This window comes from Sphaerodactylus townsendi, linkage group LG02 (assembly GCF_021028975.2).
Source record: "Sphaerodactylus townsendi isolate TG3544 linkage group LG02, MPM_Stown_v2.3, whole genome shotgun sequence".
Classification (NCBI taxonomy): Eukaryota; Metazoa; Chordata; class Lepidosauria; order Squamata; family Sphaerodactylidae; genus Sphaerodactylus; species Sphaerodactylus townsendi.
In genome coordinates, this window is record NC_059426.1 from 78996177 (window position 1) to 79023997 (window position 27821).

At 41.7% G+C, this 27821-nt stretch overlaps 1 protein-coding gene across 4 annotated transcripts in view; it reads left to right on the forward strand.

The window, feature by feature from the left end:
* AP2A2 (adaptor related protein complex 2 subunit alpha 2) overlaps window positions 1-27821 on the forward strand; it is a 68086-nt gene that overhangs the window by 33808 nt on the left and 6457 nt on the right. Inside the window, exons 4-19 of one of the 4 annotated variants that reach the window (XM_048484198.1) lie at window positions 795-988; window positions 2075-2204; window positions 4583-4684; window positions 6851-6959; window positions 8174-8324; window positions 12105-12273; window positions 12866-13003; window positions 13725-13907; window positions 14889-14986; window positions 15579-15810; window positions 16054-16227; window positions 17348-17511; window positions 18037-18117; window positions 25107-25189; window positions 26600-26689; window positions 27379-27502. In XM_048484198.1, coding sequence (XP_048340155.1) covers window positions 795-988; window positions 2075-2204; window positions 4583-4684; window positions 6851-6959; window positions 8174-8324; window positions 12105-12273; window positions 12866-13003; window positions 13725-13907; window positions 14889-14986; window positions 15579-15810; window positions 16054-16227; window positions 17348-17511; window positions 18037-18117; window positions 25107-25189; window positions 26600-26689; window positions 27379-27502 — 2222 coding nt within the window. The remainder of the gene's footprint in view (window positions 1-794; window positions 989-2074; window positions 2205-4582; window positions 4685-6850; window positions 6960-8173; window positions 8325-12104; window positions 12274-12865; window positions 13004-13724; window positions 13908-14888; window positions 14987-15578; window positions 15811-16053; window positions 16228-17347; window positions 17512-18036; window positions 18118-25106; window positions 25190-26599; window positions 26690-27378; window positions 27503-27821) is intronic. The other 3 variants (XM_048484199.1, XM_048484200.1, XM_048484201.1) reach the window with 3 other exon arrangements.

Consider the following 27821-nt stretch of genomic DNA (forward strand, 5'->3'; position numbering starts at 1 on the left):
TACCTGCTGTCCGTCCTTACATGTTCAGTCAGTGCACAGAGGGGTCATGTGTAGAGTAGTACCTAATAATGTACTTTAGGTTTGAAACCCTGAATTTCATGTCAGACCAGCAGTCTAATTCTTGAAAAACTGCCAATATTCTAAGACTCGATGAATACTATCAGAATTCGTCAGACTCTGAGACTGGCTATGGCACTATCTGGCAAAATTTCTTAAAATGGAAATGGGGAACTTGAGATTTACTTTACAAATAATAGCATATGCTGGTAATCTCATTGCAATTATATATTTGCATTATTCCCAAAATTAGTGAAGAATCTGGCACAACTTGACTGTAACTATTGCTGAAACATGTTGACTGGAATCTAAAAGTGCCACATCCCATGAGTCTATCAGTTTTTCTTTATATCCTGCCAGCTAGTCCTGGAAAATGAAACCATCATAAGATGCAGCTGTGGCTATGGATCAGCAGCCTTTCTGCACGTGCATGTTATTTCTCTTCACACAGAGACCTGTCTCTTTCCTAGCCAGTATAGCACCCCTATTGTATTTTACTGACATGTCTGAATTTGAAAGCTGGTGCAGCATTAATCCCAGCAGTTTAAATTATTTGAATTGGCTTTGGGACGAGCAGTTTTATTACATAACTGTGTTTAGATAGAACTCACCTATGAATCTTGGGAGGTCTGAGTGCCCTGTAGTGTCAGATGGGATCTTTTTTGTTAATTCAGTACTTCATAAGCACACATGTGCACAAACACACACAAGCACACTAATGCTGCTCTTAATTCCAGGGCTATTTGTTCATCTCCGTACTTGTGAATTCAAACAGTGAGCTGATACGCCTGATAAACAATGCAATCAAGAATGACCTGGCCAGCCGCAACCCCACTTTCATGGGACTCGCTCTGCACTGTATTGCCAATGTGGGCAGTAGAGAGATGGCAGAAGCATTTGCTGGAGAAATTCCAAAAATACTTGTAGCTGGGTAAGCAATACATGAGGATTTCAGATGTTAATAGTAATAGGGCAAACACTTAATTCTTGGAACTGGGGCCAAAGTAAGTGAAGCACCTGTTTGCCTAGTAGCTCTGTGTTATGCAGCAGCTTCCAGGAAAGAACTGTGCTCTTTCCTGTTGAAAAATTTGAAATAGTAAGATTTCCATCCTGAAAAGATCCAGTTTGATTTTAATGGGTTGTACTCTTAACTCTCCCCTTTCCTAACTTTATAGTGGATTGCTTGGCTCTTTCCAGTGTGTTAGGATTTTTGCTTTGTACAATTTTGTAAATGGCAGTGAGTACTTTTTGTGGAAAGGCATTAGCTGCCACTTCTGTTGTGCCCAAAACTGTGGACATATGCCCTTCCAAAAATTAGTTGGTTATAAGTGTTACTATAACTGGTTATAAGTGTTACTATAACTATAACTGACTCCCATTTTCTGGTCCTCCAAACCATGGTTTGAAAATTTGGGAACATGCCCTAGATGCTCTCCTCTCTTCCATTTTGTACTCTGCATTTGTCTCTGTATTTTTATATTGCACAAACAATAATTTACCTGACTCAGATAACATGGACAACTATGGCTTATTTATTGCTATCTGCAAGATGAAGGCAGGGGGTGAGGGAAGGCCACAGTGTCATGTCCCTGGCAGGAAACATGATATATGAACTGGGCTAGTATAAAAGCAGCTTTGTATTGAAGGCTTATAATGTTGATACCTAGACCAAATACTTCCTGTTAGACTACTTTTAATGTAGTTCCAGAAAAAACTGTCTGGCTTTTCATCACATTTTAGATATTAAATACAACATAATGAATAGATAGTTCAATCCCCAAGGTATAGTCATTAACAAAATGAAGTGGTTTCATTTAGAGGAAGTTCAACTTTGATTTGAGTGTTAAGTACATATTTAAAGTGCTACCGAAAATCTCAAAGCTTCCAACAGTAAAGACCAACTGATGGCTCATTTTTTAATCTAACAAATAAGTTTTGCTCAATGTCCACTGCACAGCTCAGTGTGAATTTCAGGTGTTTTGAATTCTACTATGACAGACTTTTGTTTCTCTTGCAGAGATACAATGGATAGCGTGAAGCAGAGTGCAGCTCTGTGCTTGCTACGATTATACAGAACTTCTCCTGACTTGGTTCCTATGGGAGACTGGACATCGAGAGTTGTGCATCTTCTCAATGACCAGCATCTGGTACCTTCAGTTTCAGCTGGAACTTTTCCTCTTAAAATAATCATATACTTTCAGAATGTAGCTGTAAACATGCTTGACAAATTTGCCATGTCAAGTCCATTATCTCAGATTTGCTGCTGATTACCTATATAATTGTGCTGTGCTGGAGAGGCAGGCAGGAATGTTATAACCAGACCCATCTGCACTTCCATTCTGCCAGGTGTGCAACAATGTTCTGTTCCTGAATGATTATACCATCAAGGTGTTCTAGTTTCTACAAACCAAAATGGACAAGATGTTGAAAATATGTATCAGTTTGGACAATGATGTTTCTGTGAGAGGAGTACAGATTACTGTGCACTGATAAGATGCAGCTTGGTATTGGCAAGCTACTCTTCTCTGTAAGAGCAAACGATCCCTTAGGTTCAAAACACTTTGAGTCCTGAATAAAGTCTTCACTACATTTTATTGACCGGTTATTTGTGCTTATAGGTGGCTAATATGAAGTCACACACAATCCAGAGTTGGCACACAGATCTGGACAGAATTTTTCCATGTCACAATGAAGTGTTGAATTAACAAAACTACTTGTTGATCTCAGGCCTCAGCACTTTCTTAACTGTTTGTTTTTGTTTCTTTGCATAAGATACTGTGTATGTCCTACTTTTTACATACTGGCAGGTTTGGTTAATGTTTGAATGTTACTCTGGGTCAGGACAAGGCCGTGGACTTTCCATTGATGACAGAATTAAAAATGCTAATTCTAATAACTGTAGCCTGTTCACCATTAAAATTTTAAAAATAGTTAAGGGTCCAAGTTTATATATTTGCCAAAAACATTGAAAACTCTTCAGTGTTAATTCCAGTATATTAGGATATTTCTTTGCTGAAACCCCAGTAAGCACTTTTCACTTTTGCAGCAAGACTGGAAGAGAAGGATGTTTTAGTTACTGTGTTGCTAATAGAAGCTTTATAGATGCAGATAGAGAGATGTGTGCATGAATATTTATTAACCCTCCCTTTGGGATTCTAGAAACACTACATGATTTTTGTACTTAAGGTTTGATGTATATGTGCAAGGCCTCTCGATGGAGACATCTGGGGCATATACCAGGCTAGTAGTGGGGATTAAAATGTAGGATGATATACTTCTGGTCAAGCAGGCGTACCTGGGCTATAGTCAGATGTCATGAGCTAATTAAGCAGAGGTTGTTAGCATCTGGCATGGTCACAGCTTGTTCATGTGCCCCCTGGCTTCTCCTTCCTTCTCTGTGTTAAGAGCCTGACTGAATAATTCTTGGTTTTTACTTAGTGATTTGTTGGATTTATTTGTTGGATACTAGACACCGGTTTGCTATCCGAATGAAAGTGCCTTGGAAAACAGGCAATTGTCCACACGACACACAGACCCTGAACTCTTAACTTCAGTTAAGTCTCAGTCTAGAATCCTGACTGGTGAGACAAAGCTCAGTTGTCCAGTTGGAAGCCAATCAAATTGGAGTGTAACTGAACTGGGATCTATTCATCCAAGCACTACACATTAGAAGAGCAGGGAGGTGAGAGGTGCCAACATAGGGAGCAAGCTGTGATCATGTCTGATACCAAAATCACACAATTCACTCACAATGTCATGAAGTCTGAATGCAGCCCTGGGGTTAGGGCAGTAATCAAGCTTTACTTTGTGTTAGCCAGAGTTGCTGGCATCCCATCCCCCTTGTTTTACTAATTGCATTTAGAGTCCACTTTTTTTCTTCCTTCACGAGGTGCAAAGTGATATGCATGAGGGTCCCAGGAGATCTCTAGGCATATGATATACAACAACCTTCAGCAAGGTCATTGTGTTATCAGATGCTTTTGTACCATACCCTGAACAATTTTTTGCCAGGCGGCTTTAACCCATCAGTCAAACTGTCCTTCACTCCTTCAAGGAGGCTGTTACACTGCTTTGGTTCAGGTGCTCTTTCCTTCACATCAGATGCAGCAGTTCTGAGGAGCACAAACATGACGGGCTTCTGAAATGAAGCCTTTTGAGGTGCTAGTGAGGTTGAAATGGTTAAGGAAATAGCAGCTAGACCAGGGGTAGGGAACCTGCGGCTCTCCAGATGTTCAGGAACTACAATTCCCATCAGCCCCTACCAGCATGGCCAATTGGCCATGCTGACAGAGGCTGATGGGAATTGTAGTTCCTGAACATCTGGAGAGCCGCAGGTTCCCTACCTCTGAGCTAGACCATGTAACACTCTGGAGAATGTGTACGGAAAAGGACTTGGAGCCCTGTGATTTTGAAAGTATGGGTGGCACAGAAGTAGTAATAAACAGCATTGCAGAACAGTATGATCAAGTAAGCTTGGTACTTTAGAGTGGATTTTAGATAATTGCAACCTTTTTTTTCTCTTCAGGGTGTGGTTACTGCTGCTACAAGTTTGATCACCACTCTGGCACAAAAGAACCCAGATGAATTTAAAACTTCTGTCTCTTTGGCTGTCTCTAGACTCAGTAGGGTAAGCAATTCTCTGGTCACAAGTGCTGAAATGAAGTTAAACTGAAGTAAATTAAGCTGGTTAGTAAGATTACTCATTTGGCTCAGTCCCATGGGGAAGCTGAAGCAAGAACAGTCTTCACTTGGGCCATCCCAGTAATCTGACAGACAGTTTAGTGTAATGATTGTGGATTTAGGTTTCTGTCCTGAGGTCTCCCTCACAATGACCATATTGGGTCTGAGCAAATCAATCTTCACTCTTTGCTTTGTGAGAGATGACAGGAAGGCTCAGTTGTATAGGACTCATAAGCATATTGAATCATTATTTATGTCTTTGCTCATGTTTCCTCCTGATCCCATGAACTTATCAGCTAATGTCAGAATTCTGGTATACAACCACTGTTTCAAGTGCAAGAAATTCCAAGACCCAGGTTAGGAAACACTCCTGAACCCACCACAGCACACAGAAGGTAAAGTAACTCATGAATGCAACAGTGCAGGGTTTTTTTTAAAGTGCACTCTTACTCTCTTCCTGGTGTGTGAAGATCTCCCCCTTGATGACCCTCTTTCTCTCCTGTGAATTTCTAACTACTTCAAATATGGGGTGCCTTTGTCTACATAGAACACATAAATCTTGCCAGCCTACTTGCCTGTACTTGGTCAGGTGATGGACTCACAAAACCGCTTGAAGGGTATGGTTATTTGTCTTGGGCCAAGTGGCCAGTTGTAGAGCTCTTACAGTACTTCTGGAGTGGGGGGTTCAATTCAGTGTTGTAAGCAGCATCTAACTTCTAATGGAGAATCAGGGCTGTGAAAAATGGTCTATGCATTGCAGTGCTATGTGGCGGCCCTGTGACATTAAATCTTAATGGTGCTGAGTTTCTCTTGTAGATGCTATTGTCTCCTATTTCTTCTTGTTGGCTTTCCACCAAACATTCTTGAACATTCAGTATGGAACGTTAGTTACCTCTTCCTTTATGCTCATTTAATGCCAAAGTCTTCATTCTGTCTGAGAAACATGACGTAATGGATAATCCTACCAAAAAAAAGTCAAATGCCATTTGTTATCTTGATGTAGCTGAACTTTTAAACCTGTCATATTTGCTTTTTTCTAAAAAATTTCCCTTTAAATACTTTCTTTTCCTCATCTTCAAAGCTTTGCACACTTGTTTTTGTCAGATTTCCTGTTCCCTTTCCTTGTGAAAATGTTCCTGTCCTGGCCCACACAGCTTCATCTCGCTAGGAACAAGGGGACCAGCTTTCCTGAGCCAGCTTAATCCATTCTACCTCCTGCAACAGCCACTTTCAGAGATTGTGTGTGTTGAAGAGAGTATATAGCAGCACCAAATGATAGTTTGAGCCAAAGTCTGTCTCTCCCTTTGTTTTAGGTCAGTGGTGGTGAACCTATGGCACTCCAGATGTTTATGGACTACAATTCCCATCAGCCCCTGCCAGCATGGCCAATTGGCTGATGGGAATTGTAGTCCATAAACATCTGGAGTGCCATAGGTTTGCCACCATGGCTTTAGGTAGTCTGTCCTAGGCCAGGAAATACATGCTGTGGTCATGTCAGTTTGCAATCACTAATAGCCTGTCTTCCGTGAATTTTTCACTTTTTTTCACTTCAGCTGTTGATTGTGGTAACTTCCTAGCTCCATTCACTGCAGTGATTCAGTTGTTCACTCTTCTGTGTGTATGTGTGTGCATGCTGATTCCTGTTTAGTGTTTCAAGTGATGTGGAAGCCGAACTTGATCTCATTTTGTTTTCTTACAACGTACTCATTTTCATATTTTCCTTTAGGTGTGCTCCATGCTTTTAATTTATCTGAACTCCTTGACAAACGCTTTGCTCTATTTTTATTCAAGTTACTCTTCATAAACCTTGCCTGTACTTAGTGAGTCAAGCCAGGTATTTATAATGGCCTGTGTTCAGTGGTGGGATTCAGCAGGTTCGCACCACTTCAGCAGAACCGGTTGTTAAAATGGTGCTTATAAACAACCAGTTGCTACATTATTTAAATCCCATTACCAAAACCGGTTGTTAAATTATTTGAATCCCACAACTGCCTGTGTTCCCTCTTCTGTGTGCACTTAGTCTGAGAGTTGTTCAAGATTCCAAATCCACATTATGGGCTTCCTGGTCTTGACAGTGTACCACAGGAGAATAAAACAGCTCTTTGTTTTACAGATTGTGACATCTGCATCAACTGATCTCCAGGATTATACCTATTACTTTGTCCCTGCTCCATGGTTATCTGTGAAACTCCTGAGACTCTTACAGTGTTATCCACCACCAGGTAGAGTAACGAAGAACTGTCATGTTTTCTTTCTTTCTTTCTTTCTTTCTTTCTTTCTTTCTTTCTTTCTTTCTTTCTTTCTTTCTTTCTTTCTTTCTTTCTTTCTTTCTTTCTTTCTTTCTTTCTTTCTTTCTTTCTTTCTTTCTTTCTTTCTTTCTTTCTTTACCCAGTGTAGGAAAGACAAGTTACTGAAGCAACACTTGCGTTTGTTTAGAAAGTGAATATAGCATTTTGAAAATAAGAACAAGGGTCAAGTGTTTCCTTTTCGAATGCTTACTCAAGAAAATTATTGTTTATAATGTCCAATCATGACTGTCTTAAGGTCCAACATGAACGTAATGCTTGTGATTTCTAAAATTCATTCAGACCTGTTCCTGTTAGAGCAGGGCATGGTGGGAAGGGAGCATTTCATTCAACAGGTATAACCATAACTCAGGCTCAAACTTGTAGATGACCAGTGCTTGAAGGCAATACTGTGTGTAAAATCTAAATGTTGTTGAATAACTTGGAGGGAGAAAATTGCTGCCAAAATGTAATTTGGAAGCAATCACATGTAGCCTTAGTATTTATGCATCCAGAACAGCACTGGGGAGCAATTTTTAGCTAAACTCAGCCTGGTGGTTTTTGACAAGTTAATCATTAAGCAGCTTTGAAAATACTTTGATCTGAAATGTCAATAAAAACGAGCTTCAGTTAGATGATATGCATAGTGAATCATTGGACTTTTTTTTAAGCGTAAGGCATTTCTGGATATATCTTCCCACACACCATCAGTTAGGAAAGATAAGTCTTTGCTCTGGTCAGTTTTCCACATGGCCCTGTGGGTGTATTATCCACATGTAAATGTGTTTGAAGTGGGAACTGTTTAAATGCCATTAGAAAATCTTTCTGAACTTTTTGGAGGAAGAATGTGACAGTAGCATGCTAAGTAGTATTGTCTTGTTTTGAAATTTTATTTTTAAATTCTTGCTAGAAAATTGTCAATTGCCTGACTTATTAATCCACTAAGTGGTCCTTTGTTGAATTTTTCGTACTTGGCCATTTCTGTATTATGATTGAGGAAAAATGATCAGGTTTGGAAGACCCCAATACTGGTGCCATTTGACACTTTCTGAAACTGAGAAACAGTGACATCTAATGGGCACAAGTGGGGTGCAGGCTAGGGCTAATTGAAATGTCTCAGTGAATTTGCTTAACCATCCTATTTCTTCCAGAAGACCCATCTGCACGAGGCCGTCTCACAGAGTGTCTGGAAACTATTCTCAACAAAGCTCAAGAACCTCCAAAATCCAAAAAAGTGCAGCATTCAAATGCAAAGAATGCAGTGCTATTTGAGGCAATTAGTCTGATTATCCACCATGATAGGTAAGGCAGCCATTCATAGTGCAGTGCTGACCCTGAACACCCATATCTTAAGATTCCAGTCGTATTTAATATGTTTTCCCCTAAAAACTTCCAAGTCTTCTATCCTTTAAAGATGGTATAGCATGCAGCTATAAGCAGCCTTTCTACCAGTATCTGAGTGACACATTGGAGTCAAACAGGCTATTGCAGGTGTTTCCATTGTTTTGGAGTTGAATCTTCCAAGCCTGTGGCCTTGGCAAATGTACTGCTGAGACTCTTTCTCTGAAACAATGTACTCTTTGAAATCTGCACACTTCATTTTAAAGGATATGCTAGAATGCGTGACTGAACTGCACCACTGAAATTGGCTGTAGCAGCCATAGTTCTGTTTATTTTCTATTGAATACTAGTAAGTTCAGATAGTTCCTGTCAGTGAGAGAGAGCGGGGGGGGGGGGGGGGAAAAACTTCTTCAAAAGTGACTTTGCTCAGTCTTGAAACCTTGCCAGAAATGGTGATCAAAAACACGGGGGGGGGGGGGGGGTTCAGCTCTGCTTACCTATAGAGTCAGTACTTTAAATTAGTCTTGATGACTGCTGAAGAGATTCAACAGTAAACCTGAATCTTCACTAAATCTGTTGCCTGCAGTTTGGATCCAGTTTGTTGTTTTTATTCTTTAATTGTTACAGGTAACTGGAATGCTTATAAACTATTAATCTGACCACTGACAGGTGAAAAGAAAGCTGAGAATCATGTTTCTATACCACAATTTTACTGATGCAAACTGTGTTTCATAAAAATTAAATCTATTGTTTGTCATTCCAGTTGCATCTTCCATAATGCGTTTAGACAAAACTGGCTGCCCTTAACATTGATGCCAGACTCTTGTTCTTAATTAGGCAATTGCACACAAATACCAGTTGCCGGATCAAGTGTTCCCACGAAGGCCTTTTGACAGACAGTATTCCAATTACCAAAGGGGTCAAACAGGGCTGCGTCCTGGCCCCCACTCTCTTCAATCTTTTCTTAAGTGACCTCCCTCTGCTCCTCCTCAGCAGTGGCGAACAGCCATGCCCAAACTGGGTACATCCCATGTATCAATTCTGCTCTATGCAGATGGCGCTGTCCTTCTCTCCTTTCGATCCAGAAGAGTTGGCCTCTCAGACGGCTTAATGAAGCTGTGTGGAGATTACTGTGAATCCAACAGAACTGACAATAAACTATGAAAAAAACCAAGGGTATTGGTCTTCTCTAGGCGCTTTTATAAGCTCACATTGGCAGTGAAAAGCACCCAAATCGAACAAGAGTTAAGAGATGCTATAAATACCTTTGGCCTCTCATTCTCCTCTTCTAACCTTTTGCATTGTGGCAACCCAGAGGAAGGCCGCTCTCCTAGCTAGCTATCTAATGAGTATGTCAGCACTACTATCGTTTCTTTTACAGGCAGTGGTAAGCCCACTCCTTTATCCCTCCTGCCCTCAAATTTTTCAATGCCAAAGTCGCCTCGAGATTGCTTTTTGCATACAGAGTCCCGCAATTTGGATTCAGAAGCTGTATTAACTACTCCTTGAATTCTCTTCAATCCAAATTTTTCACAAGATAACTGGACTCCCAAATTGCGAAATTGCCCTATGCAGCCCTTTGTCTGGAGTTAGAGTCAAAACTCCTTGCAGAATCAGCCGCTTGGCAAACGAGGGACATTTTAGATTCTGGCTAAAGTTACCATTTTCTCTCGGACCGTAACTCCCCTGGTCCACCGTCTCGCTCTCCTGACACCCATTCCAACCCTTGGTTTTCCATAATTGAAGAAAAAAATTGCCTCTATCGGACTGTCAGTGGATTCACTTTGCCCTTTGTCCTATTCAGAAGCTTATAGGAAATTAAAAGGTCAACTTTTGGATAGAGAGCTCTCCACCTTGTAATCACTGCAGCCAAGAAAACGTGCCCCCCCTGTATTTCTCTCTCCCATTTGAATGGGGCCACTTGGCACACTACCTGTATTGTTTAATAAACCCTGTTCAAAGGAGAGCCATAATGCTCGCCAGGTTCAATGTTATGCCTTCTGCCTTGTTACATGGCAGATTTAATAAGCAAAGAAAAAGGCTAAAAGATTGTGCCCATGTAATGGGCTGGCTCAGATTGAATCTCCTGGCCCACCAATTACTTTCACTGTCTCAGATTCAAGGAAATCAGATCCAAGTATGTGAATCTCACTCCCTTACATTTACCCGACCTCCCCGATTTATTTAGATTACACTACTTGTTGGACAACCCTGATCCTTCTCTCTGTATGATAGTGGCAGACTTTCTCCTGGAAATTACTAAATGCCAGTAGATTTCCTTTGTCCTAACATGTATATCCTATGTTGTATATGCTTTTTAATCTGTTTTTACTATTGTTTTACTGCTGTCTATGCCAATAAAGGCTTGCTTCCATAATGCGTTTATTTCTCCTCTGATCTACTCACTTTCTTAGACCAACTTAAAGAGCTGCAATAGTGTCTGGTTCAATAGTTTTTGATTGGCAACCAAATTTACTCAGACATGTTCAGCAGCGCACAGTGTGATCTTTTCCTCCCATACACAGTGCACCAGTGTGTACCTTGTCTCATCATAAATGCCTTTGTGTTCTTGGAGGTGCAAAAAGACTATACTGCATTCTGATCTTGAGCTGAGAGCACATAAGTTGGCTAAGTGTCATCAAAGGTTCCTTGTTATCACTGGAATAATATAAGGAGAATGTTTGTCATTCATTAAGAAATGCTTGACTTCTTTTTGCAAACTTGTATTTAATGTATTGTCGAAGGCTTTCACGGCTGGAATCACTGGGGTGCTGTGTGGTTTCCGGGGTGTATGGCTGTGTTCTAGCAGCATTCTCTCCTGATGTTTTGCCTGCATCTGTGGCTGTCATCTTCAGAGGATCTGATTCAGAGGATCTGTGGCTGGCATCTTCAGAGGATCTGATTCAGATCCTCTGAAGATGCCAGCCACAGATGCAGGCAAAACGTCAGGAGAGAATGCTGCTAGAACACGGCCATACACCCTGGAAACCACACAGCACCCCAAACTTGTATTTGTTCCAAAGAACTGTGGGAGGAGCTTCACTTACCGAGCAAGTTTATACTTCCTCTTTCAGCTACATGATAAGATACTCCTGAGAAAGGTGGATGGATTATGTGTGGGATGCAGCTTAAGTGGGAAATTTACAGAAATTGCAGACCCCTGCCCCCCGTGTACTTGTAGAAGGACACCTTTGAATACAGCTGTTGTGTGTGTATGTGTGCAAAATCGAATCCACACTCAATTATGTTACTGAGTTAATATCTGCCGCTTTGCTGATGTAATTTTCCATGTTGCTTGGGTGTCAAAAATACTGACCTAGCCCACATGATTTCCAAGCCAGACCTTCCTGGGGTTGAGGGAGTTACAGGCTTTGAGAGTACCCATATTGACCCCTTCAACATTATTGCAGAATTCCATGTCACTAGACCAGTGTGTGAAGTGAGCAACCTTACCATTCCTATATCTTAAGAATTGAGCCTGTGGCTGTCATGGTGTTGTAAGGTCTCAGATCCTGCACATCCTAATGAAGCATTGTATTGCAAAGCTGCTGATTTAACTTTCAGCTTTTAGAATGGAGTCCTAAATACTTTCTACTGTATGAAGCGATGCAATTACTAACTCACCACAGAGGTTTTGCTGCCATAATTACCCTAGTGAAGGTACCTCTTTGATACTCACTTTTCCTAGGTGGCTTGGGCTTTTTTTTTTTACCTTTTTTACCCTCTCTTTCTTCTGTCTAGTGAGCCAAACCTGCTTGTTCGTGCCTGTAATCAGCTAGGCCAGTTCCTGCAGCACCGGGAAACTAATCTTCGTTACCTAGCACTGGAAAGCATGTGCACTCTTGCCAGCTCTGAGTTTTCACATGAGGCTGTGAAAACGCACATAGAAACAGTTATCAATGCACTGAAGGTAAATATTGGTTCTGTGTATTCCTTGAAGTCTTCCACCCATTACTATCTATTTGCTGCTCCTACAAGGCACAGGAGCCGACTTCGCCTCTAGTTTCCTTCAGACAGGCAGAGGCTTTGGAACGCCTTCTTCATTTGGAAGCTGTCTAAAATCCAACAATAGACAGGAATGGTTCATATGCCACTGGATCTGTGCTTGAAGCATAAACTCAGTGACTCTTTGATGATCTCACTATTGCATGTGACTATGCTAGAGGTGAGGAAGACCTCATGGGAGAGTAGTTTCATACAGACCAATTGTGATAGCTGCTTGTTTTATTGCCGTTTTGCCCAATACCTGGACTCTGGCTGTGTAACTGGATCTCTGCTTGTTGATAGCCTTCACTGATCACCTCTCAAACTGATAAGCAACAGTTATGGCTGGGGATAGCTCTTCCACAAGGAGTCAAACTGACAGTAGTTGGTAGCTTTTCCCTCCTCCTTTTTTTTTTTTTTGCCAATTTCTACTTTCCACAGCAACTGACTTGTTTGCGTGCTTTTTCCCAAAATATCTCGCCTTGAGATGACCCTTTTAATTGCAATGTCATTTGCAGACCGAGAGAGATGTAAGTGTACGACAAAGAGCTGTGGATCTCCTGTATGCCATGTGTGACCGAAGTAATGCCCAGCAGATTGTTGCTGAGATGCTGAATTATTTGGAAACTGCTGATTATTCCATTAGAGAAGAAATTGTAAGCTTTTTTTTTGCTAATCTGAGTTTGTTTAAGGGTTCAAATTGCCACACGCTTAAGCCTTTAGTATGTGCTGAGGAATTTTCTCCAGTAGTCTGTAATTTTTTAAAAAAGTGTTAAGCTATCTATATAATATGCCAGGACTTATTAAATTCCACGTGCAAATGTTGGACTACCTTTTTTCTGTTAACTTTTTTCTGTGGATCATCTGAAGAAATGACCACTAAGAAAGAAAAGTCTAGGGGCTTGGGAATGGAGGATGTTGCTGTTCTCTGTGATTTGAAATTGTGTTGTGGTTCAGCTGAAGCTGTTCAGAGGAATAGTCAAGTTGCAAGTCTGTTTTTAACTTGCTTATTTATAAAGATAAAGATGTCCAAGTGGGATTATTTAAACTGGATGTTTTCACTCTCAAGGACACATTGTGTTTATATTGACTTCCATGGTTTATAAGGTACATGATGTGTTAAACTTTTTAGCCTTTTTCTTTATTAATTTGTAGGTATTACTTTGCATTAAGGTAGGATGATGTCAGAAGCAATTTTCCTGTACTGGCTACCCCTGGTGAAATGCAGTGTGCAGAAATCCTGCTCCATTGTATTGTTTAATTTTGCTATACTTCATACTGAAGGGATGGCTTTTAAGCATGATAGAAATCATTATACATATTTGTCCAGCTGCTGTTATGAAGCTTCTTGTATATTTGTCTGCTGTTTTTGTTCAGGTACTAAAGGTTGCAATTTTAGCTGAGAAATATGCAGTGGACTACACCTGGTATGTTGATACAATCCTGAATCTTATTCGAATTGCTGGGGACTATGTGAGTGAAGAAGTGTGGTACAGAGTCATTCAGATCGTTATTAACAGAGATGATGTACAAGGATATGCAGCAAAGACTGTATTTGAGGTAAGAAATGTGGCTTTCGATTGTGAGGTTTTTGAGCTGCAATGATAATTGTTGACTGCTCATATTTTATGTAAACAGTAGACCCTGACAGCTGTTGGTAGAGGGGACTTGGTTTGATTTGAGTTCATTGTTACCCATCAGTGCCACATAGCTAATAAGCTATAATAACTCTCTTTAAAAAACCTGAAGTATAACCTTTAGAACCTGCTTTATTCTTCTCAGTATAGTATAAATTGAAGCTATTTGTAAAGAAGCCTGGAATTTTAGGTTGTATTGAAACCTCTTGATTGAAAGAAATCAATAGACCAGTAATGAGTGAATTGTTCAGGTATAAAAACAGGCTATATTGAGCATTGAACTTTAATTCCAGGGGAGGAGAATGGGATGTAGGTTTTTATAATATAAAACCATTCTGTCAGGAGACTGTGCTGCTGGGAAAAGTGTCGGTCAACCTTACCTGAGGATATGGACTGTTTCAAGTTGCTGCTACCACTTGAGTATGCAGTCTTTACATTAGTCACTCTGCCTGGATATTGAGGCAACTAACCTGGCTTTCTTATCCTGTGTCATAATTCCTGAACCAAAACCCTGCTGTTTTTGGCAAGAGATGGTATTGATAACAAGAACCTCAGCACTGGTTAGGTGACTGAAGTGAGCAATCCAAGCTTCATTCTCCGAAAGTGTTAAAGTCTCCTTCAAAACCTTAGGGCTACTAATGATCTATTTTATAAACAGATTATTTCCAGTGGTAACTATGGAGTGCAGTCAGAATTCTCTTGGATTCTAGCAGTGGCAGTCTGATGCCCAGTGGAAAGTGAGGAACTGTTAAGATCTTGGGCAGTGGCGAAACCTTTCCTGACCCCACTAGTACATCACTGTGAGGCACCGCAATAAAAATAATGGATCTTTATCAAAGTTATGTCTAAGTGAATGTTTATTAAATCAGCAATTGCTTGGACTTGAAATGTCTTATTTTAACAGGCTCTTCAAGCGCCTGCCTGCCATGAGAACCTGGTAAAAGTAGGTGGTTACATCTTGGGAGAATTTGGAAATCTGATTGCTGGTGATCCAAGATCTAGGTACAGACACTCTTGAAACAGGGATTGGGAGATGTTTTCTTGGTGTGATAGACAAGCAGCCAATTTGAAATGGGATACATTAATAAATCAACAATGTGTATTTGTTCTCACACTCTTACTGGCATAATCACTGTGATCTCTGCACATTTTCCATCCATGTTGTCCCTATGTTCACTTTCATGCATGCATGTAATCCACCACTAAAATAGTCCAAAATACTTTCCCCCCCAATAATATAACTATTATTTCAGTTGTCTAACAGCAGCTTTTAGCTCTGCTCCATTCATTACTAACCTGCTTCCTGGAACAAGTTGCTTGAGTTAGATCTCTTATGCTTAGTAACTTAGCTATGGTAATCCGCTGTATATGTATGGTCAGGAGGCTATGTGGAGTTAGTTTTATTGGGCTGTGAGGTTGAAACCTTAATCTATGTTGTTAACATGATACATGCCTGAGTACCTCAACTACATAATATAAAACACTACGTTCCTGGTTGCATAAATCTCATGAATGGAGTAATAGAATTCTAAGCTGCTAAACAATGAACTTTCATGTATCAAGTAATTGTGTTTTTAATTGTCTTTCCCCACAGTCCTCTGATCCAGTTCAACCTGTTACACTCCAAGTTCCATTTGTGTAGTGTTCCTACCCGTGCTTTGCTTCTGTCTACTTACATCAAGTTTGTGAATTTGTTTCCTGAAATAAAAATGACCATTCAAGATGTACTACGCAGTGATAGTCAGCTGAAAAATGCTGATGTTGAGCTACAGCAGAGAGCGGTTGAGTACTTGAGGCTCAGTACAATTGCAAGTACTGATATCCTGGTATGTATGTACAGCTACAGTCGATACTATATACTTGTGAACCTTGCATCTATGAATGTTGTTCAGTTCAAGTTCAGTTGTGGGGGTGTTTTGTGATGTTAGTTTATTTGATTTCTGGTTGCAATAAATAGGATGGTTTTAATTGATTCTGGAGTTGCAGTTCAAAAAATGAATAGCATGTTTCTTGCCTTTCTAAAGTGTGCATGATCCTTAGGTTTCATACTGGCTTATTTTCCTTATAAGGCAACAGTGCTAGAAGAAATGCCTCCATTTCCAGAGAGGGAGTCCTCCATTCTGGCAAAACTAAAGAAGAAAAAAGGCCCCAATACAGTTACTGACCTAGAAGAGACAAAAAAGGAGAGAAACTCTGATGTGAATGGCGGGACTGACGCTACGCTTGTCAATTCTAGTGCTGCGGTAGGATTTGGGTGGGAGTGTTGGTGTACATTTTCTAAATGAAAGGCTTTCAGCTATACTACTACTTGTGTTTAAGAGTTTTTTCCACAAAATATTATGTGAAATCTCTTCTAGCTTTAGAAGTAGAGCTGGAAGGGACCTCAAGGATCATCAACCCCCCTACACAATGCAGGATCATTATTTCTAATTGTCTGAAGCAGTTCTCAAAGTAGCCCTATTTTCTGATCATCAAAAACTGGTGCTGGGTCAGCTAGTTATGCTGTGGAAAAAGTGGATTGGAATAGTTTAGTATATTTTTAGTCAATTTAGTATAGACATCAGGAATGTCTTCTATTAATCCAGCAATCAGACTATAGGTTGTTGAAGTTGTCAGATAATTATGCATATTTTTAGGGACTTAAAATTGATAAAGATCAAATTGTATAATCTGTAACAGCACTCAAAATTTACCCAGCCAACCACCTTACCTAAAGTGGTGCTCTAATGCCACACTGTAGATACATTGGGACACTTCTTATGATTTTCAGTCAGATGTTTTCCTGCAAAACTCTTGAGTCGAGAAAGAGCTTATAAGCATGATACAGGTATAAAGAAAATCCAGGAGTGCCTTGTAAACATGGATATATACAGTCTTCTCATACCATGACTTAAGGAAATATTATCAGTACTCCTAAACTTTCACTCCATTTGAAGATTGATATCAAAGGTTGATTATCAGAGGTCGATAGCTTTGTTAATTGCTGGAATTTTCGCCCAATGTAGCTGCCTAATAGTTTTTTATGTTTCTAGTTTGTTTTCTTTGTATTCTTTGGGGATTAGTTTGTTTAGGAAATAAGACAGCAAAAACAAAAAAATTACTGTGATATACTATATAATGAGTTAAATCCAGCCAACTTTTTCACTCCCATTTCTTTTGTCCATGCAGATCGCAAGCATAGGCTTTTTGTCAGAGTAACTATTTTTTTTTTAAACCAAGACTAGTTGGATCTTGTCTGGCGTTTTAACAATAAGGAAAAATGTAAGGTTAGGTTTGTATTTGGTACTAAACAGTTCTGAAACTTGGCATTCTGTTTCTATGAGCCTTAGCTAATTGTGTACTTTCAAACATCTTCTCTTACAGTCAACCCCATCTCCTTCAGCTGACCTTTTAGGTCTTGGTGCAGCTCCAGCCACAAACTCTGTACCTCCTCCAACATCCAGTGGTAGCTTGTTGGTGGATGTATTCTCAGATTCTTCTGCAGTTCCCACATCTCTTGCACCTAATTCTGAAGATAACTTTGCAAGGTACTTAAATCAATGTATCATAGAAGTGGAAGGAAATTTCCTTTTCTTTTTTTTTACTTGGCCCCTACCAGCTGCAGTTCCTGTTTACTTAACTACAACCCCAAAAGTTGGTAGTTAAACAGACTAGGGCTTGTATGGGTACTTACAGTGTAGGATTTGTATGGGTACTGATTCTGTGGTTGATTTGGGATGGTGGTGATTGAAATTGTAATTTGTGTCTCAGATTTTTGTATCCCCCTGTTTTGCTGTGTATCTTGCAGGTGCCCCAACCTCAGTGTTGCCTTTTTTAGGCTTACAGGCAACTTCTAGTGGAATTGAATATCAGTTTCCTCAAACTGTCAGCTGATCAACTTGAGGGAGGGGAAGCAACTGAAGTATAGATTAATATATACTGGCTTTTATAGTTTACAATCTTAAAATGCTGTACTGAAAGGAGTAGGAGAGAGGACATTTCCCCCTGAGTTTTCTACTAACAATTACCTCCATCTTTCTTGCTGCTTCCTTTCTTTCTGCTGTTTCACTTAGTTCTGACCTGACTTCATCTGAGCAGGTAGTTTCTGAGGAACCAGCTGATGTTGTGCATGATGCTGATGAACTTTTTCACAAGTAAGCAATACTAAAATCTTGCAGGACTGGGTAACTGGTATATGCTTCAACTTAACGTAAATTAAAAAACCAGTTCTGTGTTGGGCCAGAAATCACCAAGTGTTCCTCTTGGAGAATAAGCATAATAAAATATATGAAACAATGAAGAGAAGTCTTCATCTAGGTTTCTAGTCATAATTGAGCAGGGCAAACTCTTTAATTGCCGGTTGTTGCAGATTTAATTATGATTATCAGAGTGATTACCCACATATGGAAATCCAGATTGGACTGAATGGAGGCAGAAGGCTGCAGGGAAGGTATTGCAAAGAAGAAGAAATAATTCAAGCTTACATATTTTCTAGGGAATCACTGGTATTTCTCAGTCTGTCAATGACAAGCTTTCTCAGCAATTACAGAACAAATATTTCTACTGTAGGTGTGGGGCATCTTGTATGGGTGTCTTCTCCACCAGTTGCAGAGAGGCAGGAAATGAAAAAACAATTAACCTTGTACTTCCTGTGCGGTCTCCGGGGTCGCTTTCCCTCAGTATTTTCCTGCCTCTGCAGAGAGCAGACGTGTTTTTTGGAGACTCTGGCAAAAAACCCTCTGTTTGTGTTGTGTCGTCTTGTGTGTCTGTCTGAGATCTGTCTCAAAGCCGGGTGAGTGCTGCGTTCCGGTTTAGGGAAGGGCCCCAGTGCAGATAGAGAATTGCAGAGTCGCCCCAGAGCAACCGCTGACTCTAAAACCGCTGACTCTAAAACAATCCCCCGAAATGGAAGCTAGATCTTTCTCCCCAGAACGGGAGAGCTTCGTGGCCTCCGCGGCCGAGCGCACTCGCTCCGCGAACCCTGGGAAAGCCAAGAAAACGACAGGGGGAGCAAAAACCGCCAAAACACCGGGCGCGGGAGAAACGAGCGCCCAGGAGCATGCGCAGTTGGCCGTGACTGCAAAAAAGAGACGCTTGCAAACCGACGGGAGTTTCGCGCCTTCCCAGGGCGCGCCCCTTGAGGGAAACTCCATGGCCGACTCCTCCAGCCTTCCCAGGGCTACGGAGCAGTCGTGCCTCTCAGAGGGCGGCACAAATGATCGCGTGGTTCTTCCCTGTGTTCCACTCAGGCAAGACCCGCAAATTGCAGAACAAGGAGGCTCAGTCCAAGGCCAAATGACTCCGGCTTAAAGCTGGATGAGTGCGCCCCCTGAAGCCTTTGCAGAGTTCCTCAGCAGGCAGATTGATAAAGCTCTGGATGTCAGAGATCAAAGGCTTGCTGCCGCCCGAGCCCAGTCCCAATCCCTTAGATCACGCAGTCCCCGCAGAGAGGACTCCGTTTTTCGCAGAAGGGACCCCTTAGCCTTCCCGGAGGAGGAAGAAGAAGGGTTATCTAGCCTGGATGAGAGTGCTGACGGGGAAACTCTGACTCAGAGGAGATCACTGAAACAATCCCTGAACAATCCACTCAGTTTTTCAAACTAGAGGAAATACAAGCCTTAATTTCCAAAACTATTTCTGCCCTGGATCTCCATGATCCTGAAGACGCAGAAGAACTCCTTTCTCAAGCCTCGGCACCTGTTCCCAGGAAACCAATTAAAGGGTTCCCTAAAGGGAAATCTGATTATTTACCCAAGGATAGTGAAGGAGAAAAGTTTTTCCCAGTTCCTGAATGTTTTCTAAAAAGGATTCAAAGTGAATGGATGAATCCCACTTCTCATAAAGGCTTGCCCAACAATTTTAAGAAAAAATATTTGATACCTCAGCAATTCCACGTTCTCCTCCAAAATCCTCCCGTGGATGCCCCTGTTACAGTTTTACATTCTGGAGCATTGGTGGCAAAAGAAGGGGAAGGGAACATCAAAGACCCTTTGGACAGGAGATCAGAGGCGGCGTTGCGCAGGTCTCATGAATGGTTGGCAGCAGCCATTAAAACCTTGACTCCCTCCTCCACAGTGGCCAGAGCCACAATGGTGTGGCTAAAAAGACTCCTGGAAATGATACCAGTCGAGGCAAAAGGTGTCAGGGAGGGTATAGAGAGAATTCTATCGGCAAACTCTTTTATAGCGGATGCCACCTTCGATGCCATGGCCTTAGTGGCGAGATCCATAGCTTCCAACTTGATTGCCAGACGCAACGCATGGATCCGTCCGTGGCAAGCTGACATTCAATCCAAGCCCGTAGTGGCTGGTTATTCTTACTACGGAGAAGCGTTATTCGGGAAAGAACTGGACCAAGTCCTGGTCCAAACGAAAGATAACAAAAAGACAATGCCAAAATCTGTCCGAGGACCAGACAGATCATCGAACACTAGCAAATTTACTTTCAGATCTCACAAGACCCTTCCTAGGTCTCAACGAGACGGACAAAGAACGAACTGGCAAAACCAGCAGTCCTTTCGGAACTACAAGCAACCACCTAAGCAGTTCAACAAACAAGGGAGAACCTTCATCTCCAACAAAAACAAGCAATGACTACCAGGACATTCCGGTGGGAGGTCGCCTCCAATTCTTCCAACAAAATTGGCAAGGGAATCACGTGGACAGGTGGACACGGGAAGTCATTTCCACAGGCTATGTGATAGAATTCAACATCATCCCACATCATCACGTGATGATTTCACCGCTTTCAAACGACCTGATCAAAGCCAACAGAACCCTGGAAGCAATCTCTCACCTCTCGAAAATTCATGCGATCGAGCCTGTTCCTACAGCGGAACTGTACTTAGGGACTTATTCACATTTCTTTACAGTCCCCAAACACAATGGGGACTGGAGAGCAATTCTGAATTTAAAACGTCTCAACAAATTCATTCGAGTTCCAAAGTTCAAGATGGAAACCCTCAGGTCAATTACAGCGTCGCTTCGTCATCAAGACCTGTTGACCTCACTGGATCTGACCGAAGCATATTTACACATTCCAATTCACAAATCACACAGGAAATACCTTGAGGTTCAAGCGTCCAGGATCAACACTACCAATTCAAGACCTCTACCGCTCGGCTACTACAGCCCTTTGACTTTCTCGAAAAGTCCTTCTGGCCCCGCTCATTCTTCTTAAGAGAACAGGGGTACACGCTTACTCCTTTACCTCGATTCGATCTGCTGATACGCCACGGTTCGTCGCCATACAACGTAAGATACCAACGTAGTCCAAAACGTCTTGTCTCAGCACGGCTTTATCATAAACAAAGAAAAAAGTTCCTTAACTCCCTCTACTCGTTTGGAACACCTGGGCGCCGTGGTGGACACGGTTCAAGACATGCTATTCATTCCAGAAGAAAAGATCTCAAAAATTCGTCAGACGACTTTGGAAATCATGTCTGCCAAACGCAACTCCGTGCTAAAACTCGCAAGCCTGTTGGGACTTTTCATATCAGTAATCGACCTAACCCAGTTGGCACGACTACATGCGAGACCACTACAACATTTCCTTTGGTCATACCAACTGGACATCATCAACAAGAAAGACAAGCTTCTAACGTTACCCTCCGAAGTCCGGCAAAGTCTGCTATGGTGGACGATCCGATCCAACCTGAGACGAGGAAAAAGGTATCTACATCTTCATTGACAACAAATATTTACGGATGCCAGCCTCCAGGGCTGGGGGGCTGCACTCAACCAACAATACGTCCAAGGCATTTGGTCTCAGGAGGAATCCAAGTTACACATCAACGTGTTGGAGACTCGAACAATCCTCCTAGCTCTTCAGCATTTTCTGCCCCAAATTCGTCATCAACATGTCATCATTCAAACAGACAACGTAGCCGCCAAAATGCACATCAACAACCAGGGCGGCTCCAAATTAGCCAAACTGCACCGGGAAGCAGCGAAAATCCTCTGTTGGGCAGAGATGAACATAGCATCCCTGGAGGCTCTGCACATCAAAGGGTCTCAAAACCTGACAGCAGATTGGCTAAGCAGGCAGAAACTATGCGAACACGAATGGCGACTCGACCCATCTGTCTTCGACCTCATATGCAAAACCTTCGGACACCCAGAGATCGACCTGTTTGCATCACAACAGAACACACAACTTCCGAAATTCATGACTCGGAATTACCATCCACAAGCAACAGGTACGGATGCTCTGAACGCAGAGTGGCCGACAACTCTTCTCTATGCGTTTCCTCCGTTTCCTCTTATCCCTCGACTTCTGCGCAAGATAATAGCGGAAGGCGCATCAGTGATACTAGTAGCTCCACGATGGCCCAGGAGACCGTGGTTCTCCACAATCCTAGAAATGTCAGTTTCGAAGCCACTGACCCTGCCAATCACGACCGAGTTCCTGACTCAGGGTCCTATAGTTCATCCAGATCCCACATGGCTAAAGCTGACCGCGTGGAACTTGAACGGACAAGCCTAAGGAGTAAAGGGTACTCGGAGCAAGTTACAGCCACAATTTTAGCGGCCAGACGTAATTCCACAGTCAGAATCTACAATTCCTCATGGAGGGCGTACGTCAGGTGGTGCCAACGTAAACAACACAACCCTATACAACCGGCAACCACAGTCGTGTTGGAGTTCCTGCAACATGGCTACTCTATGGGTCTCAAATGTTCCACCTTACGCAGACAATTGGCAGCAATTGCTACAGTCCTTCCAGTCATAGACAGCAATCCAATCACCAAACATCCAGATATCATGAATTTCTTGAGAGGAGTCAAACTGTCTCAACCAACAGTGATCCACAGGTTTCCCTCCTGGCGTCTGCATTCAGTCTTATCGGCTCTCACAAAACCCCCGTTTGAGCCCATCCAAACGGTACACATCAAATGGGTAAGGATGAAAACCTTATTCCTGATTGCCATAACGTCGGCAAGAAGAGTCTCGGAACTGCAAGCTCTATCAGTGAACAGCAAGTCTTGTGTTTTTCATAAAGACAGAGTGTGTCTCCGTATGGACCCCACATTTATTCCAAAAGTGAACTCACAGTTTCACATTCGCCAGGAGATCATCGTTCCAAATTTTATGCCAAATCCCACTCATCCAAAAAAGAAAAATTATGGCATCACACTTAGATGCGCGTCGCGCTCTAAAAAAGCATACATTATCAGAAATCAGAAAAACATCTCAAAATCGGAAAGTATGTTCTATATAAACATTCATCCCCTCCCAAATCGGGGAGCCAGGGATGTCCAAGGCAGCTATCAGCAACACCTTTAAAAGCATGCATATGTGAAGTGCTGCATAAAGTTTGGTCTCACCGCTCCTCGAATCACCGCTTCATTCAGTCCATACGCGTCGGCCAACGCCGTGCTTTGTAGGAAATCACGCGATCGGGTGGAAGACATCTGTAAAGCGCAAACCTGGTCGCCTGTTTCCCACCTTTTGTTCGTCTATTACAAGATCCAGTCCCTGGCTCCTCGCAGAATCAGCCTTTGGCGCAGAAGGGTTCTTGGAGGAGCATTATCGCACTGATGAAACCCCACCCGAAAGTTTCGGACACTGCTCTGAGAAGTCCCATACAAGATGTCTCCCACACCTACAGTAGAAGGATCCATTGGAATACTCACCGTTGAAGGGTCTTTCTACTGTAGGTTAGTGGGGCATCTTTGGCCCTCCTCTCTAGTTTCTTTGTATTAGTGCCCGACTCTCTGCTCTCCACAGAAATATGTTTAAAATTTCCTCAATGAAGTCATAAGACAGACAACAGTTTAGGGTTATTGTTCAGCCGTTCTTGTCTCCGTGTTACTGTTATATGTTTGCGTTACACGTTTAATACTACTGTGCCAGGCGGGGGAACTGAGGGAAAGCGACCTCGGAGACCGCACAGGAAGTACAAGGTTAATTGTTTTGTCATTTCCTGCCTCTCTGCAACTGGTGGAGAAGGCACCCATACAAGATGCCCCACTAACCTACAGTAGAAAGACCCTTCACGGTGAGTATCCAGTGGATCCTTTTCAGCTTCTCCGTGTTCCCTGTTTCCCCAGCTGATAAGTTACATAGATGTGGCTCATTTGGTCAGTGGCACGCGAGTGAGCTATCATGGATCACATACAACAAAATCTTCATATCAGCTTTGATAACAGTAGTTTTCAACAGAAGAGGTTCACACAGGAGTTGCCAATTGCTGAGAATCGAACAGTAAGCTTGTGTGAATTGACCCTGTAAAACAATCTGGTCACACCGCTTTGTATAACTATTTTAACTGAGGATAGCGACCTGCTTCTTTTTGTGTTTGCATGATGCTTCAGAATAACTCAACATTTTTATGGGACCTTGATATTCTGGATTATATTCTGGATTTTAGTTTATATAATATACTGGAGTATTGGGGCGGGGGGAGGGCATGGGGAGGCGAATCAATAAAGTTTGTGGGCATTTATCAAAAAAGCAATACATTATTTATCAGCCTCTATGTAGATGACAATATCAGCTCTCATAGTTCTGTAAAGTAGATTATTGCTCTTCTTTTCTGGATGAAAAATGTAGATTCTTGCCCAAGCTAATTTAATGAGTTCTCAGATCTGTGCTCACCAGCATGGTGTAGTGGTCAGAGCAGTGGACTCTGATCTGAAGAAGCAGGTTTGAATCCCCACTCCTCCACATGAGCAGTGGACCCTTATCTGGTAACTGGATTTGTTCCCTTGCTCCTATACATGAAGCCTGCTGGGTGACCTTGGCCTAGTCACAGTTCTCTCAGAACTCTCTCAGCCCCACCTTCTTCACAGGGTGTCTGTTGTGGGGAGAGGAAGGGAAAGGAATTTGTAAGCTGCTTCAAGACTCCTTACAGGAGAGAAAGGAAATGTATAAATTCAAACTACTACTCCTCCTCTTGTTCCCTTTCCTCTTGTACTTCTTCCTCCTCATCTTTTTCATCATCTTCACTGAACCATACTAGCTTATGTTCTATTTGAAAGCCTAAAATATTCTTGTAAATATTTTGTCTTCAGAAGTCATAGGCTGAAAATGAACCTATAGCTATTTCTAGTGTTCTGCAATCTGTCTTCAATTAAATGTATGATAAAAGAGAATGCAATACACCTATAACAAGATTCCTACAGCTGTCCTTCCTTTTGCAGGTTTGTTTGCAAAAATAATGGAGTCTTGTTTGAGAATCAGTTGCTGCAGATTGGTCTGAAATCTGAATTTCGACAGAACTTGGGTAAGAACAGTGCAGGTTATGATAAATGGTCTTAATAGGTCTTAATCATTAAAATGGTCTTAAATCATTGTGGTGTTGCCCTTCTTTAAGGAGTCATGTTTCATCAGATATTCTTTGTATCTAAAGAGAGAGTTTTTTAGAGCCCTGCTGCTCTCCACATGTCTTCTGAAGGTCCTGTGAAAACTTACAGTAGTTTAGACTGTGTAGGGGGTCAGTGACTGGGCTGCTTAACTCCCTCTCTCCCTTTGTACTGTAAGGTTTTCTTGCTCTTTGTCTGCCAGCTGGATAATCTTACCTTTCAGTGTTCCACACATATTATTCTTGTTTAGTACTTACCCACTAAGATAGAAGCTAAGAATCATAGAGTTGAAAGGGGCCATACAGACTGTCTAGTCCAGCCCCCTGATTAATGCCGGCTCAACCTAGAACGTCCTAGACAAGAGTTTGTCCAACCACTCTTGAAGACTGACAGAGTGAGGCAGCTCACTACTTCACTAGGCAGCCAATTCCACTGCTGAACTCCTCTCACTGTAACAAAAAAAGCAACCTTTCATAATGTCCAGCTGATTCCTTTCTGCCTGTAATTTATACCCATTATTTTGTGTCCTATCCCCTGCTGCCAACATGAACTGCTCCCTGTCCTCCTCAAAGTGACAATATTTCAGGTACTTAAAAAGAGCCATCATGTTCTCTCTCATCTTCCTCTTTTCTGGACGAAGCATTCCCAAGTCCCTCAGTCTTTTCCTCGTAGGGTTTGGTCCCCAGGACTCTACTCATCCTCCTCATTCTCCTACACCAGCTTAATTCTGTCCTCACGCTTTTGGAAGCAAAGTCTCCAGAACTGCGCACAGTGCTCCAATGCAGTGTTCAGTGGAACTATGGCATTTTGCAATATGGATGTTATTTCCCTGTTGATGTGCTCTAAAACCACCTTAGCCTTTTAGATGCTGGGTCATATTTACCTTACAGTCCACCCATACACCTAGTTGAATAAGGTGGAAGAAGACTTCTGATAGTTATTTACCATGGAAGGAACTGTCTTTTGTCAAGGAATGTGTATGCATATCTATGGGGCTTTCAGTTTTAGAGTCTATGAAAGCCTTATTCACACTAGTTAAGCCCACTTGAAGGGAAAATTAGTTAAATGCTGTCTATTTCTGGGTTTTCTATGTTTACAATAATAACATAAAGATTACTTGGCTCCTACAGAGTAGGAAATTGAATTGTATATATTTGTGCCCCTACCCCAATTACTCATTTCTATGTATATCTGCTGATGTTTCCAAAAGGAAGTTGAACACAGTACAGATAGCATTTTACGGGTGAATATTTTAATCGGCATTTGGGAATAACTTGCATGTCTTGTATTACTTAAGTCATATGATGGAAGTAATTCATTTTTCTTTGCAGGTCGGATGTTCATATTTTATGGTAACAAGACTTCAACGCAGTTTTTAAATTTTACTCCAACACTGGTCTGTTCAGATGAACTTCAATCAAATATCCTTTGTTAACCAACACTCTTAAAGAGAAATATGATTTAGCTGTGCATATAGGAGTAAGACTACTGGCTGTATGAGCCCCATGGTAGCCAGGGAAATCTAGAAGAGGTGCTTAAAGTTACATTGAACATCATGTCTAAAAGGATTATGAAGTATAGCTGATGGAAGGCAGACAGTTCCTCTTTCTGTTCTGCCCTGGTTTTGCCCTACAAAAAAGACATGTCCTCTCTTTAGTTGGAGTTCAGTGCTCAGATGGTATTCCATTATATAAATGGTGTTAGTGGTATTTGTTAATGCATTTGAAGACTGTTGTTACACTTACTTTTTGTAAAGCCTTTCCAGAAGAGGGAAATTCTTATCGACTGTATCCAGTGGGTGAGAGACCTAGACACACACACACACCAACACACACTCTTTTTTTGACTCTTGCTCAGTACCACTGGAATTGCTGGCTGCAAGAGAGGAGGTGCTCTTTGCAGGACTGGGCAGTTTAAGGTTTAAATAAAATATTGCCCTTAATGCTCAATTGTGTGTATATTTGGAGTGCCATTTACATGCAGCCCTGTTGTAATTTGCCTGTCATTTTCTCTGTCAGTGCCTTTTATTTAATTACTTTGCTTTATGAAATGATTGGTAATGTTTTTGGCTGTTTGCTTGGCAAAGTGCTTTTTTTCCTTACCTTGTCACGCCTGAATCTGCAGACGAAGCCAGTCGATCCCACTGTGGAGGGGGGTGCCCAAGTGCAGCAAGTTGTAAATATTGAAAGTATATCAGACTTCATGGAAGCCCCAGTCCTAAATATTCAGTTCAGGTACAGTTGCAATTTTGAGTGGTGTGTCTTGTATTTAAATAAGGGAATGTAAGCAAATGATGGAGGAAGAATGAAATGGTTGGGATTATTTCTTCTTGGGATGAAATAAATCAGAAATAAGGTATGAATCTTTTTTTTCCTAGCAGCTCTATTGACTTGCCCTCAGCTATATGGCTGGATGTCTCTAGCAGGGGGCTGTGCCTTCCCTTTTACCAGACTGTAGATTTTATGGCACAAGACTTCATGCCATTTTCTCTTCAGCCATTCCCTGGAACCTGCCTTTAAAGGCCAAAATAGCCACATCCCTTCCCTGAGCATA